Source organism: Cinclus cinclus, chromosome 2 (assembly GCF_963662255.1).
Source record: "Cinclus cinclus chromosome 2, bCinCin1.1, whole genome shotgun sequence".
Classification (NCBI taxonomy): Eukaryota; Metazoa; Chordata; class Aves; order Passeriformes; family Cinclidae; genus Cinclus; species Cinclus cinclus.
In genome coordinates, this window is record NC_085047.1 from 1,098,722 (window position 1) to 1,118,095 (window position 19,374).

At 46.3% G+C, this 19,374-nt stretch overlaps 1 protein-coding gene across 3 annotated transcripts in view; it reads right to left on the minus strand.

The window, feature by feature from the left end:
* SCAF4 (SR-related CTD associated factor 4) overlaps positions 1-19,374 on the minus strand; it is a 29,984-nt gene that overhangs the window by 1,497 nt on the left and 9,113 nt on the right. For 2 of the 3 annotated variants that reach the window (XM_062515278.1, XM_062515279.1), the window contains exons 5-20: positions 17,724-17,859; positions 15,338-15,477; positions 14,656-14,832; positions 14,338-14,438; positions 13,783-13,830; positions 12,548-12,656; positions 12,057-12,224; positions 11,345-11,430; positions 10,493-10,683; positions 9,471-9,571; positions 8,352-8,465; positions 7,491-7,647; positions 6,548-6,702; positions 5,655-5,817; positions 5,476-5,556; positions 5,205-5,393 (exon numbers count right to left, since the gene is read on the minus strand). In XM_062515278.1, coding sequence (XP_062371262.1) covers positions 5,205-5,393; positions 5,476-5,556; positions 5,655-5,817; positions 6,548-6,702; positions 7,491-7,647; positions 8,352-8,465; positions 9,471-9,571; positions 10,493-10,683; positions 11,345-11,430; positions 12,057-12,224; positions 12,548-12,656; positions 13,783-13,830; positions 14,338-14,438; positions 14,656-14,832; positions 15,338-15,477; positions 17,724-17,859 — 2,116 coding nt within the window. The remainder of the gene's footprint in view (positions 1-5,204; positions 5,394-5,475; positions 5,557-5,654; positions 5,818-6,547; positions 6,703-7,490; positions 7,648-8,351; positions 8,466-9,470; positions 9,572-10,492; positions 10,684-11,344; positions 11,431-12,056; positions 12,225-12,547; positions 12,657-13,782; positions 13,831-14,337; positions 14,439-14,655; positions 14,833-15,337; positions 15,478-17,723; positions 17,860-19,374) is intronic. The other variant, XM_062515281.1, reaches the window with a different exon arrangement.

Consider the following 19,374-nt stretch of genomic DNA (forward strand, 5'->3'; position numbering starts at 1 on the left):
CCCCAGAGCTGCACAGCATCAGCAAGAGGCTCATCGTGCACACAGGCAGCAGAGATGAGGCTGGACTACAGCTGGAGCACAGCTCTGTTTGCCGTTCCAGAGAAAAGGGACGCAACAAAGGCTCATTTCGGTAGAACAAACCTTGCAACGTAAACAGAAAGGGAATACGACAGGTCATTCCCGACTTCTTTTTCTTATAATAGTGTTTCACCCTTTCTAGCACCTACCCAGCACCAACTATTCTCCAGTTTTACTCCTACACTCCTCATAGGAGGAAAAGAACTCCCTCTCCAAACATACTGTCAGATAAAGCTCAGCCCAAAGCTCCCAGACACCAACACAACGAGCCAGAAGGAAGGAGGAATTCTGAGCTCCAGCTGAGGCCTTCCCACCCCAGGAACACTAAGCCAGGAACGCTGTCTAGTGCTCACATTGCTCCTACCTGCTCCTGTTCACCAGCACCTCCTGCCCTAGAAACACAGCCCCTGCCTGGGTAAAACCAGAACGAAATACTGTGGGAATTCCTCTTGGAATTCGTGCCAGCAGAGAAAACTGCACTTTCCAGCAAAAGCTTCACGAGCAGCACCCCCTGAGCTGCCGTGGTGTTCATCCCTCCATCCCTCCCTCCCTTCCTCTCCCTTCTCTGGCTGGGGCATCTGTCCCCAGACAGACCTGAGCCTTCTGTGCTGCCCTCACCACACCACTGACATTTAGGGACGTCTCTGACAGAAACCTCTTCACCCGAGTGCTCTTTAAATCCATACTGGAAGGAAGATGTGTTTTGCCAGTGAGAAGACTTGTGTGACATCTTCCTTCCAGTCTGTGATATCCTCTCCCTTTCCCCTACAAGCAGTCAGACACAGCTTTACAGGTCACACTCTTGGACAGAAATGCTCCACTACCAACAGCATTTTTTTTCCCTGCATTCTCCCCTTTCTTTATAACGCAGAGCCTTCCCCTCTCCTGGTCAATAACCAGCTCTGGAATCACCCAGTTTAAACTCCTCCTGTGACAGAACTACAGATCTCACAAGACAGACTCACAGATAATGATGTCTCCCAGGAATTCTGAGGTTTGGCAATATTCTTGTTGGTAAAAACATCTTTTCATCTTCCTCAGAATGTTAAAACACGGCAGAATAGAACAACTGAGAGCTAAAGAGCTGAAGCTAAGCCTACGCTTCTGCTTAGAAGCAGCAGAGCAGATGTGGGTCACAAGAGCATGAATATGAGGTGAGGGAGGGAAGTTTCACATTTAATAAGCACAAGTAATTTTATTTCTCAACCTTATTTCTACACGAACTGCAGCACTGAAGCAACATAATGGTACCTGGAACTCCTTCATTCTCAACTGCATCAGCGGGAGAGCTGTGCACTTTTAAATTCATTTTAAATATCAACCCCCTTCAGTAAACATCAACCCCCTGTAGCTAAGGCTGAAGCAACTGTAGAACGACTGGAGTTTCCTCACTCTGCTGAGCAATCAGGCACCAACTAAAACCCTGAAGAGCTGTCCAGAAACACATCCCAGTTTGCTGAAAATGCTCAGGGACATTCATGGTACAGACACACCCACCATGTCTGGGGCAAGTTCAAGTCCTCTTTTGGTTTAGGAAGTACCTGACACTGAAGTAGTTTCTTGAACTGGGCATGAACTCCCTGAGCTCTGAGAGAAACCCTGAGCTGATTTCCTGACCCAGCTTGTCCTACTGGAGTCAGCTCCCTCACACCTGTACACCTGCTCCTCTGTCCCAATGTGCAAAACCACACCTTGCCTTCGCAAGATTTTATTGGTTTTGGAGGAGCAACCATCACACACCAAAGCGTCCCAAGTTTCATCACTCGACTCCTACAACACAACCCAAGTGCTCAGGCTGGCCTGAAGGATCTTCTGTCCAGACAGGGCACAGGGGCCATCCTCACTGCTTTGATAAATTAGGTATGAAGCCAGATCTCCATGTCACTGTGATCCAGATCTGATCGTCCCCCCACAGCTGGACAGAGCCTACGTTCCCTTGGGATAACTCCCATGTCACCAGCACTGACACACCTGATTTACTCTTATACAAAACTCTGCTCACTAACGGGTTCCAGTAACTCACAACCCCTTAAATCACTTCTCAGCATGTGGAGCTCTGTGGTTTCTGTGTGCCCCAGCACACAAACATCAAGGAAACACGTGGAACAAGCCACAAGCTCACGGATCCACCACAACAGCAGCATGTTTTCACTTCCCTTCGAAGCTGCTGTTCTCCAACATTCTGCATGCTCTCCAGTGGGGAATGTGGCATCTTACAGTTAGAACATGAAATACTGCCAGGGAATCCTTGAGAGAGGGACCATTTCGTAAGTCAGGTACATTTTTGCTGGAGTTTGATACAGAATCTTTTAGAGCAAGACTGTAAAGGAAAAAAGCCTGAACTGAAGGGCCTAAACAGGGAGTCACAGCTGAAAAATCTTGCCAAAAAAACCCCCAACATTTTGGGACAGTCACACTCCGAGAAGCTCAGAGAATGCTGTATTTGTGTTTTATGATTTAATGCAGATTACAAAAAAATCGCTTCAGAACAAACCACCAGGGGAGCAAAGAGCAGTAGTAACTGAGCTCTCACTACCAGGAAGTGAATGCCAAATTTGATGGGAACTCCGGAATAACTTAGCTTTGATTACATGTTACGATCCTTGAAAGAATTAGGGTAAAAAGAGTGCTAGATCAGGAGCTACAACTGCAAGAGGGTGCATTCCATCAGGGTAACAGACCACAGAACCTGAGTATTCCAAAGACAGCATCTGCAGTTTATTACTGGCCCGATGAACAGCATTTGCTCAGTGCTGGGAACATGTGGGCCAACCTCAAGAGATTTAAAGGCTGTCATTTCCTGCAGCAGGCACACGTCAAAGGAGCCTACAAATACCCGCTCTGCAGATCATTCCCAATTCCCTGAGCACACGCTCCCTGAGCCATCACAGCCTGGACTGTCCTGTTCCCAGTAACAAGGTGCAACAGCAGAGAATGAGGTCAAGGGCAAAACTAAATCACAACAACCTGACGGTGGACTTTAGAAGAAAAAGCACAAAAAATCCAGACCCAAAGTCCAAGAGGCATCACTCCTCTGAAGCTCAACCACGTCCTGGTTGGAAGTGATGAAGGAATTATAGTGGAGGCAGACAGAATTTAGGAAAGGGTACAAAATGTTACAATAATCCCTTCAGAATTACTTTGTAAGGTGTCTTCCACAGAAAAACTGAACCTAAAGAGAGAGAGAGGCAGAATCTTTTGAAGTTACAAAAGTTATTAAAGAGCTCCTGTGTCTTGTAGGGACTACGGAAGTGCTCCCAAGCCAGAAGTGTGATCTCTCCCTCCCACAGCCTCTTCCCAGCAATCCTCATCCCCTGCTCGCTGCAGGAGCTCTTCCATCCTACCCCACTACCCAGAGAACATCTCCTCGTCCTTCCCAGGACACTCTGGCCTCCCACAGGCAGAGCTGCGCTCCATGCAAGAGTGACTCCAAGGGCTTTTAAGAAGAGTAGAACTAGTGCTAACTTACTGGAAGGTTTTAAAAAGCCAGGACAACTGACAGTAACCTTTTCTCTTTAACCACATAAATTATTATCATCTGTTTCCTCTGGTTTTCCTGTCTCTTTTATCAGACTGAACAGTGCCCTGCAACTCCAGAATGTTCAGGATGGGTTTCATGTAACTCTTTAATTATAAACAACTTCCTCAAATTAGACACTTCCCAAAACCAAATGCTACTGCTTTTAGGCGAACACACAGATCTCAGCCACCACACCAGGACTGCTCTGTGAGCTCTAAACCATCTCCTCACTGACAGAAGTCGCTCTGACCACACGGAGAACTTGATCTGCCTCAACCACTCAGCGAACGAGTTAACAGCAGCAAAAGCAAGTTCTTCGTTTCCAGGTTTCTCAGATTCAGCTTCCTTGGATTTTTAAGCATAAAAAGCAGCTGCTCTCCAAGGAACTGATCTGGGTGTCCAATTTCGTTCAGTCTTCCTTTTGTAAATTTGACCATTTGTAAATACGAAGTGCAGGTTATGCTGTCCAAGACAGCAAAACTCCAACACTCTGTGCTCCCTTTACAGAAAGTGTCATTCAGCAGGAAGGTGTGAATTTCTGAAATTCCTAACAGAATCCCCTGACTCCATGGCATCACCACAGAGTTTCTTAAGCTTGTCTCTGATTTGAAAGGGTCTTCTGTCAAAGTTTTCAACGTGAAGGATCCATGAATCGTTAGTCATGGACGGAAAACTCAGCCCTCACATCCACTAGAGCAGTGAGCTCTCAGGGAGATAAACCTCTGACTTTCCTCAGTGATCACGGACAATTCTGGGCAGAAACCCACTAACACAAAATTAGCTTTTTCATTCATTTCTTAGGCTCTCATCAGGTGACAGGTAGAGACTAAAATCCCATAAATGCAGTCATCTCACTAAAATCTGTAGGTAACAAGTCTCTTGAGTAAATTTCCTGACACCGGCCCATCCACGGCCATCATAAAATAAGCACTTAGCAGAGCCCTGCAACAGTTCACACCCCCCTTCAAAATCAGACCAAGTTTGTATCGCATTAGGAAAAGTAATTTATGCAACATACTCCCAATGCCCTTGGGTTTGCTAGTCAAAGACCATTTGCTAATATTAATTAAATAATATCTTCTTACAAAGGTTTCAACACCTGTCCTACTGCAGGGCTTGCATAAAAGCTTTTGGTTTTCTGTTCTATTAAAACCATTTATTCCTTACGTAACTAGAATGCACCCCATCCTCAGAGATATCAAAAATACGGTAAAAATAGTTTTTCTGCATGTTAATTTTATACATGTAATATCTGGTGTAAAACCTGGTTCCTGTGTCATACAGATGCATTGCTGTAGGTTCATTTTCTACACCGCATGAACCTTCACTTGTTAAAACTGGACAGCATTGGAATTTGCAACTTACACATCGTGGCTTTGTTTCTTCAGAAAAAAAGATCTTCAATAGTAAAAAATATTGACTGTTTCTTCTGTGCAAAATTAAGCCTCTAAAATTGATTTCAAAGGCAACAGCAGGACAGAAACTTCAACAAGTTGAGAACAATGTGCTTCCCTTTCCCCTGGACTATAAGTCAGCAGCCAAATCAAAATGCTATTTCACATGCAGGGAACCCTGAAATGTAGAACTTACCCAAGAGGGAACTTACCAAGGAGTGGAACAGCCTGGGTGACGGGAGCAGGGACATTGGTAGGGGCTACAGGAGGTGGAACAGTGCCGTAGATTTTGGAAGTGTCAGTACTTTCAGCAGTCCCTCTGCCTCCAGAAACTACTGTTGGGATGGGATTTCCTACAGACGACTCCTTGGTAGTGTCCTCGCTCCCACCAGTTGCTGTAGCTGAGGAACAAGGCAAGGATACATTGAACACCAGCCAGCAATCCCTGCAGGATCCCTGCCTTCCCCAGTGCCCAACACTTACAGTTTGGGATGTTCACCGCCGGAGTGTGCGGGACAGAGACCGGAGGAGTTATGGGAGGCGGTGGCCCAGGAGGAAGGAATCCTACAAGAAGCACAGGAGAGTCCTGAGTGTCCCCCTGGCACAACCCCCCGTGCTGTTCTGGGCCCAGCAGCAGCCCCGGGCTGGCACACCCCACCAACCTGGAGGCAAATGCAGAGGGTTGAAGCCGGGCCGGAGGAATGGAGGCGGTGGTGGTGGCGGCACCCCGGGGGCAAATCCAGGAGGGGGGATCCCTAAAGGTGCTGTGAAAGCAGGGGGCTGGAGTGCACCAACCACGGGAGGCCCTGATGGATGGGGGGGGACCTAGGAAAAAGGAGAGGGAAGGATGGGTTAGCCCAAGAGCGCCCCAATGATTCTCTGTCCCGTTGGGGACCTCTGTCTTTGTCCAGCTCCACCAGGACATCTCAGCAAATGCTCCTCAAATTCCTCTGCAGCGAGGAGGGGACCTGCACAAAAGATCCACGAGCACTTCAGGAACTCCCATCACTGGACAGGCCAACACCAGTCCTGTCTGCCTCTGTAGTCAGAGAAAAGCTTTCCTCTGTGCTAAACTGGTACTAGTGCGTGTCGGGAACTGGCCTCCACATACCCCTCACACAGAGCCTGGGGTTCATTTCCACCCAGCATGATGGATTTCCAGACTGGGCCCACTGGAATGCTCACAGCTTCAGAGCAATTAAAAACCTCTGCTCGTCTCTTTCTCACTACCCAAGTTTGCACACTAGAGTGACTGGCGTTTCCTTTTTCCTTTGTTTCTGATTTCTGTCAAGCTCCGCATTTAAATTAGCTCTGATTTAAGGGATTCTGCTATTTTAACACTGACAAGGAACTACTGATATAAAAGTAGCGGAGTACCTGCCAATAAGGAAAGCTTTTGGAGGAACAACAATCACAAAACCTGAAGATGCAATTCAGCCCTTCTATTCCAAAGACTCCAGTGCACTAATTTCTCTGGGACATTGATGGCATTCCCTCCCTCCCTGAATTGTTCTTCCAAGTGAGTTTTTGTTTAGTTCTGTGGAACAACTCTCACCTGTGGAGGAGGTACTGTTATCGGTGCAGGCATGGGAACGGGAATTGGGACAGGTAAAGCTTTGGGAATAGGTGACACTGGTTCATTGTGCGCAGCTTCTGCACCTCCGTTCTGAGCCACTTCGTTCTCAGACTTCTTGGGAATTCCCTTCCACTCTGTCCAAAACACAATCCCAGCAGACACGGATCAGACAAGCAGTGCCACCTGAAACTTGCTTAGCCATACGTACAAAACTGACCTCATTGAGAATACTCAGGTAATAAGCAGCACAGAGCCAAGAAGCATTTACACTATTCCTGACAGTAAAAATTCCAAATTCATTTAAACACAGCCAATACTGAAACAGCAAATAAACTTGTTCCTTTCAGTAGCCATTTAACAATCCTTTGCACTGACGGTGTTCACACATGCCCAGGATTCTGCTACATTTTCTGTGACAAAAACTGTAAGGTTTTTTGGGACAAGCTTTCAACAGCTTCACTCTACTGCTCTTGGGCAAAAAGGCAACAGCTTTGTCACTGTTTGAGAACTCATTTCTTAAACAACCCAACATCTTCAATTCTCAAACAAGGAAAAGGAGAAGACAGTTATGAAGAATTGCAGTAAAATAAGAGAAATGTCCAATACAGCTTTAAACTTCATTTATGGAAGAAATAGCTCCTGTTGTCTGTCGGAACTTCCCGGGAAAAGCCAGCTAAGCACAAAGCGGGATCAGGGAGGGGACACTCTGGGAAAGAGAAAAGGACTGGAACACAGTGACATCATGTCCACGATTCATTACATTTTTGTTTAGAACACACAACTGGTTTCCGTGTGTTCAGCATGAAGAGACTGCTACAATCAGAGCACGTACACATTAATCACCAGTTAACTGGGCAAACTGGACAGAATGGCAAACCCCTGAAATAAAGGTTTGACAACAAAACATGCAGTAGCACTGTACCTGGACTAAGGGTCTCGTTGTCCAGCATTCCTCCTTCACAGAAACTTTCAAGATCTTCAGGTTTGACTTTGTCCCATGGTATGTAAGTCACACCCAATTCTACATCCCAATACTGCTTGTAGTCTGGCTTTATTCCTTTATTCAGGGCCCAGGCAATCTTGGGGGTGGGAAATACAAGTGGTCAGCAGAATGTTCCCATCTTAATGGATTTGATATTTCATTCTCACAAAAAAGCATTTGAGGGCAAGAAGTAAAAAGCATTAAGTGAAACAGCTATAAAACTCTGAAGGAAGTTTTTTTTTAAAAGCAGACTTTAGTTCCTAATCCTCGGCTTGACTACTCTTGCACACCATTTGTGTAAAAATGTGTAAAGACAGCTTCTTCTCATGATCCCCAGCCACTAAGAAGATCAATTCCATTTCCCTCTGGAGGACAGTGTCACACTAATTTGACATTCTACAGAAGGAAGAGCTTCACTAATTAATGTGCATTTCCTTATTTATTAGTACTCTCTGTAGGATCATCATATGTAATGAAACTCTGCTAGCAGAGACAAATAACTGGCTACAAGAAACAGACAGTGCCAGTCCCCTGTAATGGGAAAAGCACACCATTTCTGGTGATTAAACAGATAATCATTGGCAATCTTTCAAGGACACCGATACGAGGTTCCACTAATCCCACTGCAGACCCGGAACAGTAATTCTCAAAAACCAGTTCACTCATGTATTTTTCAGAATTGTACAGAATACTGTCTCCAGAACACACAGAAGTCTGAACTATCCCAAAGCCCAGCACAGATGAGACAGGATGACAGTAACTGCAGCAGCTCTGGAAAGCCTGCCATTTTCCAAGAAGTACCTTGATGGATTTCTGGTTGACTTTGAAGTTGCCTCGGCTCAGTTTCTGGAGGGCTCTGTTGGCATCTTGTCTGTGCACCATGACAATGTAGGCACATCCTCTGGGCGGTATCATCTGCGTGGGGTTTAGGGGAAAAAGTTCATTTTGCAGGCAACAAACAGGGAACATCACACAAGTGCTCAGTTACAGCAAGCTGGGACGTCAGGGGGTGCTCAAAAGGGGCTATGCAAGTAGGGAGGGAAATGTTAGTTTAGGAGGCTAAGAAAGCCAGCATCTTCTGCAAATCCACGTTTTCAGTGAACTAAAACTTCCAACAACTTCTGAAAACTTGCAGACCTCTAAAATACTGCTGACCTTGGCATGCTGAATCCTTTCAAATTGCTAAACAATAGTGTTTATGTAAATTCCAATGCCTAGCAATTATTTACTTTGTTGGAATGCACAACAGCACCCCCCTTCGCTCGGCCAGCTGCACCTCCACGTTCAGCTCTAGCTGCACATCTGCAATAATTTTTATTTGGAAAGAATCTGAGGAAAGAACTCCCATGATCTTTCACAAAATTTTGGAAGAAAATCAGTCCCTTATTTTTGTTTTTTTGAATGAATGAATGAAATTTTTGAAGTTACTGGAACAGCTATAATTTATATATAAAACATCATTAAATACGGCAAAACAAATCAATAGTTCTCCATGTTTATGGCTAAAATGACAGAAGAGCAACAGGAACAGCAGCTCCACACCCCTATAATTAAATAAAATGAAGCAGCCAAGAAACTCAAAAGAGCACGGGACGTAACTCTGCAGCCACCATCCTGCAGAGAAAGCAGGATTTTTATGAAAATGGGATAATCTTCCGTATTACTTTACAAGGACTTTTACACCTCAGGAAACCAAAGCAGTATAAAAAGGTCTAGGTCTAAAAGGATAAAACTCCCCTCGTGACCGTGTACGAGTCAGGCACGTGAACTGAGCGCGCACACTGGAAACGTGACACACAGGAGATGGGAGAGGCCAGCTCTTTGGGAGGTATCACAAAGACCTCTGCCTCAGAGCAGCCCGGAGAGATGTTCTGCACCCAAGCACGTCGAAGCGGCGTACGCTGCACCCCTTCTACTCACATTGATCGACTCAATGGGGCCAAACTCCTCCAAGAGACTTCCCACATCCTGCTGAGTCGTCCTTTTGTCGAGCTGTCCTACCCAGAGCGTGGTACTGCAAACTACAACCAAGAGTTAGCACAGGTGCTCGGGGCCACTGCTCACACCAGCTCCTTACGGGACAGATAACCAACACTTATCCCCTGCTGAACCCAGGGCAGTAACCAGGAAAAGAGCTCAAGCCATCACTGCGGCAACTCTGAATGCCCATCTAGGCTTTCCACCCGAGAGATACGGAACTGCCAACTTTGACAGCCAACGTGATGGACTCTGGGAAAGGTGCTGGCAGCAGCACGTCTCACAGCACTGCCGGGGAGCTTCCACTGAACAGCTGCCAGGGCTCTGCAGGCCTTGACACCCCGGGGACCGTCACTTTTGGCTCTTAAAACACCTCAGGCTTTCGTCTCTCTTATGTAAGAGAGAATGGCTTTATCTCACTCGACACTCTGGGATCGGAGGAGATTCCACGCTGAATATTCCAAGGAATATTCAGAAGACAACTGCTACGTTTGGTCTATAAACACAGGCAAAGCCAGGATTCTATCAGAAATCCAAACACTGGCCCGTGTGTTTTCCAGGTCAAAGCTCCCCTTCAGGTCGGAAGGCTGAATACTCAGAAAAATTGTAATAAATTACTATTAACTCGAATTCATTTTGTTCACTCTGCTTCACCTCATACGTCTTGAAGGAAGGAAAACACAGGCTTTCAGCTTTTCCTTTCCTCGTTTTACAGCCAAAGTATTTCTAACTTGGAGATTCTCCAGAAATGCTAAAAGTGTCTACTACGAGTTCAGGAAGTACAGGGAAGCGCGGTGGAATTCCCACCGGGAATCGTGAGGCAGTTCACTTTTGCTCGGCCTGGATGAGCCTCGGAAACCACGAGCAGCCGCATCAAACGCGAGAAGGCGGAAGACACCGCGCAGAGAAGGGCGGCGCCAGAAGGCGCGGAGTCACAGGAGGGAGCGGGAGGAGAGCGGACTCACCACTGACGGTCTCTGCCTTGATCTGGGGCAGGCCCTTGGAGCGGCGCTCCCTGTCCCGCTCGCGCTCGCGCCGCTCCTGGGAGCGGGACTTGGGCGAGTGCCGGCGCCGGTCCCGGGAGCGCGAGCGGGATCGGCGGTGCCGCGAGCGCCGGGAGCGGGAGCCCGAGCGGGAGCGTCTCCTCTTGGGGGACCTGTTGGAAGCAGAGCCACGCCTGCTCAGTGCCTGGCACCCCCTCCCCCCCCCCCCCCCCGCACGGTTAAACACCCAACGAGCTCCGTCTACTTTCCCATTCCTCATTCCTCGTCATCTACCAATTCTGCCTTGAAGCCGACCATGAGAACCGCGCCCGCTTCAACGCGGGGCGAGTCGCACCCGCGTCCACGAGGCACGTGTTTATTGCTTTTACAGAGAGATGGCTAAAAAAGGTTACGAGTAAATTCTGCCACTGAAATGGTATTTTACATCACGTTCAAGTTCTAAACCGCGCAATGTGCGGAAGACCTCGTGAGCCTTCAGACAGACCACGTGGAACTCGTGAACGTGATGACTTGCAGCTAAACAGAGAGTGGAGCCAGATCCGCTCGGTCAGCTGGGACGTGACACACAATCTCACAAATCACAAATGCTTTCACAAGTGTCTTTAGAGCACAGGCAAATTTAAATTATCGCATTCTGTCTCCCTAAAATTTAACTCTGGACCAACGGGCATGGAAGTTGGCCTCACCCAGCGAGACAGAACCGCACTGATGCCACATACTCCCTAGAAGAGAGATGACTTTAGAGGTTCATATGTCTTAAGAGTTGCTAATCTGTTTTTCATCCCTGCACTAAAAGAACTTTCACTCATTTACCTTGATGCGGATCGAGATCTTGATTTCCTACTGTCAGAAACATGCCGTTTCCCCTCCTGAACGGGCGGCTGTTCCACTTCCATATCCTAAAACGTGAAGTTGACAGGTGTTATGGGTGAGCAGCACAAGCATTTTATTTCCTTTTATGCTCAGACTTAATTAGCAGCACTGAAAATACACTGAATACTCAAACGTGTGAAATTAAAAGAGTAACATGACCCAGAAGCTTCACTCTGTGGCCGCTAGCAGGGAGAGGGTCCAGTACTGCGTGTACTTAATGCAGCCACTGAAAAGACACCACAGAAATAATTTACCTAATTCCCATTTTCAGTTTGTAAATTACTGGTTCTCCATATTTTACCCCATTTCAGCACCACTTGCATCTCTACAGAACGTGACTGCATTCCTTAAGGTCAGTCAGTGGATCCTGCTCCACCATCAAGATCCCAGGCAAAGTGAGATCTCCAGAGAAAAGTTGCAACTTTTCTCCAAGATGTTATAAGAAACCACTTTAAGCCTAAAGTATGCTGGAGACAGGAAAGGGATAAATCCTTGGGAGCTCTCCAACTGTCTCCCAGCAGAGCCAGCCTCATAGCCAGCTGTGCCCTGGTCATTCACCCTGACATTTCTGCTCCAGGACAACCCACGCACATTTGGGAAAGACACGTACGAGAGCATTTAAGTGGGTCTGTTCGCTGCAAGGGCTGCTCACCTGCTGGTGTGGTTTCTGCAGGTGTGCTTCAGCCTGGACTGGGAAGGGAGACTGGAAGGTTGGCTGCACTGGAGCCGCTGGAGGCATCACTGGCTGAGCCATGGGTGGGAACTGGGGGGTAGGCAGGAGACCAAAGCCTGGCATTTGCCCGTTCGGAGGAAGCGGCACCTTGGGAGAAGAAAAAACCACAGAATTTCAGCTAGGTGAAGGAATTACCTTTGCTTTCCCAGCAGGCTCAAGTCAAGTCTTATGTCTGCTCAAAAGCCACAACAAAAGATGGGGGAAAGATGAAGCAGGCCAAACATTTGGGTGCAGAAGTAAGTCTTGTCCTGACCAGGACAGACACCAAAAATATGTTTCTTTGGGAAGATGGAGGGCTAGGCCACGTTCACTCCTCACCAACAGGAAAATCACTTCCTTCCTTCTGCACGAAAGGAAACAGCAAAGGATGGAAAACACAACAGGGGGACAAGGGAAAAGCCTGGGGTTACCTGGTGCCTCATGGGATCCTGCTGCATTCCCATCATCCGCTGCTGAAAAGGATCCATATTTGGGAGCTGAGGAAATACTGGCTGCTGCATGCCTTCTCCTGGAAACCCACTGGAAAACCAAGAATATTTTAGTGAGACGAGTCAGCAGGTGCACACATTTGTCTTGATTTCACAGACTTCTAGGCACATTTACACACTCTTGCTGTTATTTTAGACAGAACAGTTATCTTTACTATGATCCCGTTTCCAAAAAAAAAAAAAAAAAAATTGAAAAGGAAGAAAGAGTGGCTTCCTGATCTTTCCTCCACTCTAAGAATAGTCCTTTCACATCTAAAGAGAAGCTACAAAAAGGTCAGAGCCTCTCTCGCCCCTGTACTTATATAAGCTTGCTAAAGACCTCAGCCTACAGAAACATTTCAGGAAGGTTTTCCGCCTTAGGCTAATTCTCTTCCTTCGAGGTTCCTCTTTTGGGAACAAAAGAAGCAGTGCTTTCCTCCTCAAGGAAAAGAAACTGGCTGTATTTCTGCTGTAAGAAAACACTTGGGTTCGAGAGGAAATGGGGCAGACGAGAAGGGGGTGTGTATCACAGGAGGATTACAGAGATGTCCAACACTTCCTGATTCAACACACAGAATGGACAGTGCTCAGGGAGTTCTGGAGATCTGTGCAGGTAATAGCACCTGCTTGCAGGATGCAGCCTGTGCAACAAACTCAGCAGGATTTCAGGGGAATAAAGGAATTTGATGGTGATGGGAAGTGGAACTTCGCAGTGTCTGAAGACAATTCTGAGAAGATTCTGGACAGATCAGTATTTTATAGAGAGAATCAGTGAGCCCACGTGCCCAGACTGGGAGCACTGCAATGCCACCCTCAGGGACACCTTGCACAGCTGCGAGGCACTAAGGACAGAGGCCCTGGAGCACCACCAACAGAACATAAACACACCCACAAGCCTCCAGCTGGGCAGACACACGCGGTGCCTGCGCTTGAGCAGCCTCACCTTTCTGTACTCCAGAACCCCACCTGCATTCTAAGGCAAATCCTAGCCATTTCCTCCAAAGGCACTTAAATGAACTACTACTTGTGGACATAAAGTGCTCGAGGTGAGAGACACAGTCAGAAAGCTGATGACAGAGTTAGTGGTTCTGGTTTTCAGAGCAGGGTTTAGTTGCAGATACAGAGAGTAAGACATGGGGCCACGTACTGAAGCAGGGAAAAAAGAAATATGGACTAACCCCGGCATTGAGCACCATCCAGCCTGTGCACTGAATGAGAGAGAGGTCCTGTGGAAAAAACTGGGATGTGGTCATGTCATTCCAGACTTTATCATAACGCATAGCAAAAGGGCAACAGGAGCCTGAGCTCGCTTGCATGGGGACAGAACGTTTGCCAACGTAAAACTGTCAAGCCAACTTTCATTTCTTGAACACTTAAAACAATCTCTATGTTTGGAATAGCAGCTTTTCCCCAGCCAGTAAAGCAATCCAGCTGATCCAGCGATGCCCTGACACCCTCAGTTGTACTGTAAAAACAGGGAACTCATCTTGCAACCAAAAGTGAGCTTTCCTCTACAGAACACAGCTCTCCATCAAATGAGGCAACGTAGATCTGCACCAGATCACCAAAGTAACAAGACACAAACATCACCCCACTGAAAACTCTTTTAACAGGGCTGTAAATTTGGACTGTAGCAGTTAAGCACTGAACTAACTTGGAACTTTCATCTACTTTCCAACCTAAGAATGTTCTAGGACCAAGATTTCTTAGTTTTATTATGACACAGAACTTACAAAGGCGGCTGAGACACCGAAGGGGAAGGAGCTGAATCTTCTTTCTTTGAATCTTCCACTGCTTCTGGTTCATCATCATAGTCAAACCGATCTAGCAGCTTCTGAAAGAAATCACAGTGGGACAACTATTTTTTCTGCATCTTACCCCAACTGGCAGCCAAAATATCTTTATTATCACGGTCTTAAAACATACGTAAGCTCTGAGACTAAGGACAAGGTTAGTGTTGGGGAATAAATAGAAATCTATATTCCAATACAAAATAAAAGCCGGCCAAAGACAGTTTTCTTCAGCTTCAGAAAATGCAGACCAAAACTTACTTTGTCAAATGATGTTTTCTGCTCAGGTGCTGTGAAAGCAGCTTTCTGCTCTGGGGGCTGTGCTGCTGTGGTTTTCAGCTGAGCAGTAATAGCTTGAACCTGAGCCATCACAGTGTTGTCTATGACCGGTGACTGGGGCTTCTGAGGCTGCTGGAAGGTCTGCAGGATTTGCTGGAGCTACAGAAACGTCAAGACTGTACTGAGCATATGTTCTCATATAAACACCAAGTATTGCAAGAGTTGCAGGATATAAACTTTGTGTCAACACAGACTGCGGCAGGGGATGAGCACACCAACACCCCGACTGAACTGTGGAGCATTTACAGCCAGGAGTCCCTTTTCAAATACTCTGGTGGCAAAATTCAGTAGATCCCGACACTGCAGTGCTCAGGCCCTTCAACACAGCAAACGTTCAAGTGGACTGAAGAGTAAAATTCTTCATTTTCTTTGAGATATCCCACCTGCTCTGGAAACCCCGCTACTGCATCAATTCGTAACTAATTATTTAGGAACATAAAACTGAGCACCATCAAACATCAAAATGACTGGATGGAAGAATATAAATACTCCGATACCCGCAGGTTTTCCACCGAAGACCTTCGGGAAGCTCTTTTGTTTCGAATCCGGGCTGTGAATCCCACCACTTCCCATGGAAGCTGAAGGGAATCGGAGGGCAGCTTACCTGCTGTCCCTGTGTTGTCTGGAACAGCTGGGCCACGGCTGCGAAGGCATCGGAGCTGGGCAGCTGCGGCACGCTGGGCACGGAGTTCGCCGTCACTTGCGGGGGCTCCGAGGGAACCTTGGCCGGAGGGGGCGGCGAACCTGAGGGTTTGCAGGAACAGAGGAAGGGCTCTGTGACTCCACAGCGCTCCCCCTGCTCCCCACAACGAGTGTCTGCTGCCTACAGCCCCCTGCTGAACCCAAAAGGGCCTAGCTACACCGCCCCAGCTGCATATTCTGCTCATTCTGCCACAAACGGCTCCGGTCGCCGCTCACACCTGCGCCTGGGATGCACTAAGACAGAAAAGCTGGTCCCACACGGAATTTTAGCTCCCAGCTCCAGGTTTGCAGCTGTGCAGGTTTAGAAAAGCTCTCGCTCAAACAGCATTAGGCAATGAGCTTCGATACCCTGAACGTGGTGGTTCTGCTCCCACGGACCTGGGCTCATCCTTTTGGATGAATGACCCAAATCAACCATCTCACGGCTCGCTGGAAGAGCAGCTGAGTTGCCCTCGGTATCTTCCACCAGTAAATGAACTTTTGCAGAGAAGTCTGGCAATAATTAAAGGTTTTTAAGGATTACTTCGCACGCAGTTTTCTTTGATAAAGTTTGTTCACATGTCCCTTTCGCACAAGCCACACCTGCAGCTGATGGATAAATCCTCCTGCCAGGAAAATGATATTTACTCATTTTTCCAGGAAAAGACTCCCGTTCCCAATAAGCTTTGCTGAAACTGAGATCACAATTTAAGACACGCTATTAGAGTTCCCATCTTCTCTGCCTTACATGACAACACCTTTACTAATAAACATCTCACCCGTACCAAGTAAATTAGCAATAATCCCATCAATTCCTACATACTGTGAGTAACTGTTCTTCAGCAGATCTGTTTTAACAGACATAACAAAGCTGTACAAGGAGTGAGTTAAAAAAAAATTCCACAGATAGAAATATTTAGTTTGAAACTCTAAGCAAACATGTTTGCCTTGCAATAGCAACTCCTTTAAAGCCAGTCCTGTTTGCACTTCAAATAACTCCAGTGTCGACAGGCAGCAAGCACAGGCAAATGTGTTGAATAATACTCTCCCAGAAGTGAAATGCAACATAAAAATAAAGCAAAAAGCTATGTGCTGTTTTTAAATATAAAGTAATTCCCAAATTATTTCCTGTATATATTCAGACAGATATCTACTTGCTCAAGGGAGAAAATTTGCATTTCTCTCTGTCTTTATGGGCGAAACAGGCTCTACTTCACATAATGCATTAATATATTTATTATTATTATTATTCATTAGCGCATTTATTGTAGGGCCAAATTACCCACCCTGGTGCATCTGAATAACCTCACTGAAAATCTCTTGCAGAAGGCAGACAATCTGCTCCCCCACTACTGAGGGGGGAATGCCACTCACCTGTCCCAAAATTCAATTGTACAGCTACCACTGTGCCCCCGGGCTCGGGTGCCAAGGCATTCCCAGGCCCTGCCAGGCTTACAAAAGCTTTAATGGGATGCGCTTCCCTGCACACAGCTGGAGATGATTTCACTGTTTTGCTGTCCCTCACACCACAGCTCTCTCCCTCCGTTCCATTTTCCCAGTCGTACTCCACGAGCACAGTAAATAAGGAGGTTACCAAAGCTCGGTGTGAAACACGGAGCGCAGAGCCGAAAAGCGGCTCTCCGGAGAAAGAAGGAATTGTGGAATGCATATTCCCTGCAACCTCACTCCCAGCTTTGCTGTGGCACTAAATAGGTCAGCGCAGGCACTGTGGGCAGCCTGGCACTGCTGTGCTCTGCAGGTCGGTGCTTCTCAGCCAGCAGCCCGTGCAAAATCCCAGGCACAAACGTTGCCTTCGAGAACCTGGATGTGAAACACCAGTCCAAGACTTTCAGGGCTGCACCCTGAGACACTGACAGCTGCTGCTTTCAGCTACTAAGCCAGCTCAAAGGAAGATGAAGCTCTTTAACATCTGAGAGCCCACTTACTTTCCTGGATTCTGGCATTAAAAAATGACATCGGGAATTGCAAAAGTGAGAAATCACAGAGAAATATTTCCAAGCACAAGCTTAAGAGGGCACACTGAAGTCACCTGTAAGCATGCACGTATATATGGAATGGGCATGTATACATGATAAACATTTTAATCTATTTCCCAAGCCAATATTCACATGGCGATAATTTCTGAAGTACAGTATCAGCACTTAAAATGAGTTTGGCTGCTCCTTGTGACAAAGCTGACTTTATTGCTTTGTGTCACTGCTGGAACAAATTGCAGGCACTTTGTGCTGAACGCAAACAAGCTGTGGCCATTTGCCCTTTGAGAGCAGAAGTCAAAATGTCATTCCTACCTTCATTGTTAGTAGCATTCTCCGCCATGGGTGCAGCGGCACTGGTTCCTGCTGCCATATCCAAGAGAGGCTGAATGATTTCAATTTTAAATACTCCATTTTTCTGCCAGAGGTTCAGGACACGAACTATTTTACTCTGTTGAAACAAAAGGAAGCACCAATGCTGAATCCAGCCTTCTTAAGTCACCGTTTTATCTTCTGTACGCAGAGAAGGTTTGAACAGCACGTGACATAATCACACCAACTTAACAAACCCTGTGTTTTACTGTCAAAGCAATCCGTGACATTTCCCTAAAACTCTTCTGGCCAGTCAGAAATCCAGGTGGCACGTGCAGTCCAGGACATCACTTCAGCCCCACGTCAACACGGGTGGTCACAAAGGGATGAAATAACCAACCCATGTGACCAAAAGGAGAAAAGGAAGATGAGCTGGAAAGCCTTCGTGACGGAGAAGGGGAGTTAGACCAGAAAATGACCATAACGCTTTGTTAGACCATAACACTTGGAAGCCAGATGGAGGCTTCCTTGCTTGGTATTATTCCTAACCCAACCAATCCTAGGTTGAGAGCAGAAGCTGCATCTCCATCATTATCTAAAAGATGAGGAAACCGAGTGGGAAACATCCTCACTGATCACTGCAGAAGGATTAATTTAGAATCTCTGACTGTCAGCTGTTATTTTAAGCACATTTCTTTTCTTTTTTTCTTTTTTTTTTTTTTTTTGGCATGAAGAACAATGCAGCTTCCAGGAACAAGCTGGAAACTGGCCCTTCCTTCTTTAGCCCAGCATTCAAACAGAAATGTCTCTGTAGTTGTGCTGCTTGAGCTGGAACATGCAAGCAGGTAGAAGGTAGAACACACCTTGCGTTGCTGTCCTTTCTCCAGGCTCAGTCATTCACCTGCACACATACAAGCTTTAAGTACCTTTAAGCTCAAATGAACTGATTCTGCCCTTTCACTGTGACTCAGTCATATACACCCATGTAAATCCACCTCTAAATAAGTGATTAAAGAATTCTACAAAATGTTTGCTAAAATAGTGTCAATTACAGAGAAACGTGAAATGTCTATTTTTAAGTTATATTTTGGTCTGAAAAAACAGTCAACTTCAATTTGCTTTGGGTATTCTATCCCTCCAGAAAACTTGAAAATTATACAAAGGCCAAAAAAAAATGGGCAAATGTAATACCCTAATTTTCAGTCACATATTAATTTTACAGAAAGGCTGTATGAAAAAAAAAAAAAAGGTAGTATTACCCTCTCCAGATATCACCCACAGTTGTATCTGCAGATCAGGGTTGGTTTTTTTCTTTTTGTTTAGGAACTAGAAATTCGTTAAATCAAGTGTGTTTTAAATAATAATAATAATAATATTCCCTATATCAAGTGGCTCCATGAAGGAGATGGACAGTCTCATTCACTCAGATGAACAAAGTGGTAACTCAGAAACAGAAAGGAGAAGGGATTGCTCTGTTCCACAGGCTATCAAAGCCAGGAGCTCCCAAATATCAGACTCAATGCCTGAAGGTCTAAAAGTTCCACACTAGAAAAGTACAGAGCATCCAAGCCTTATTTAGAGAGTCAGGGAGGGAGTCAGGTAGAAAATGACTCTTTCACTCTTACAGAGAGAAAGGGAGTAGGTCATTTTCTGG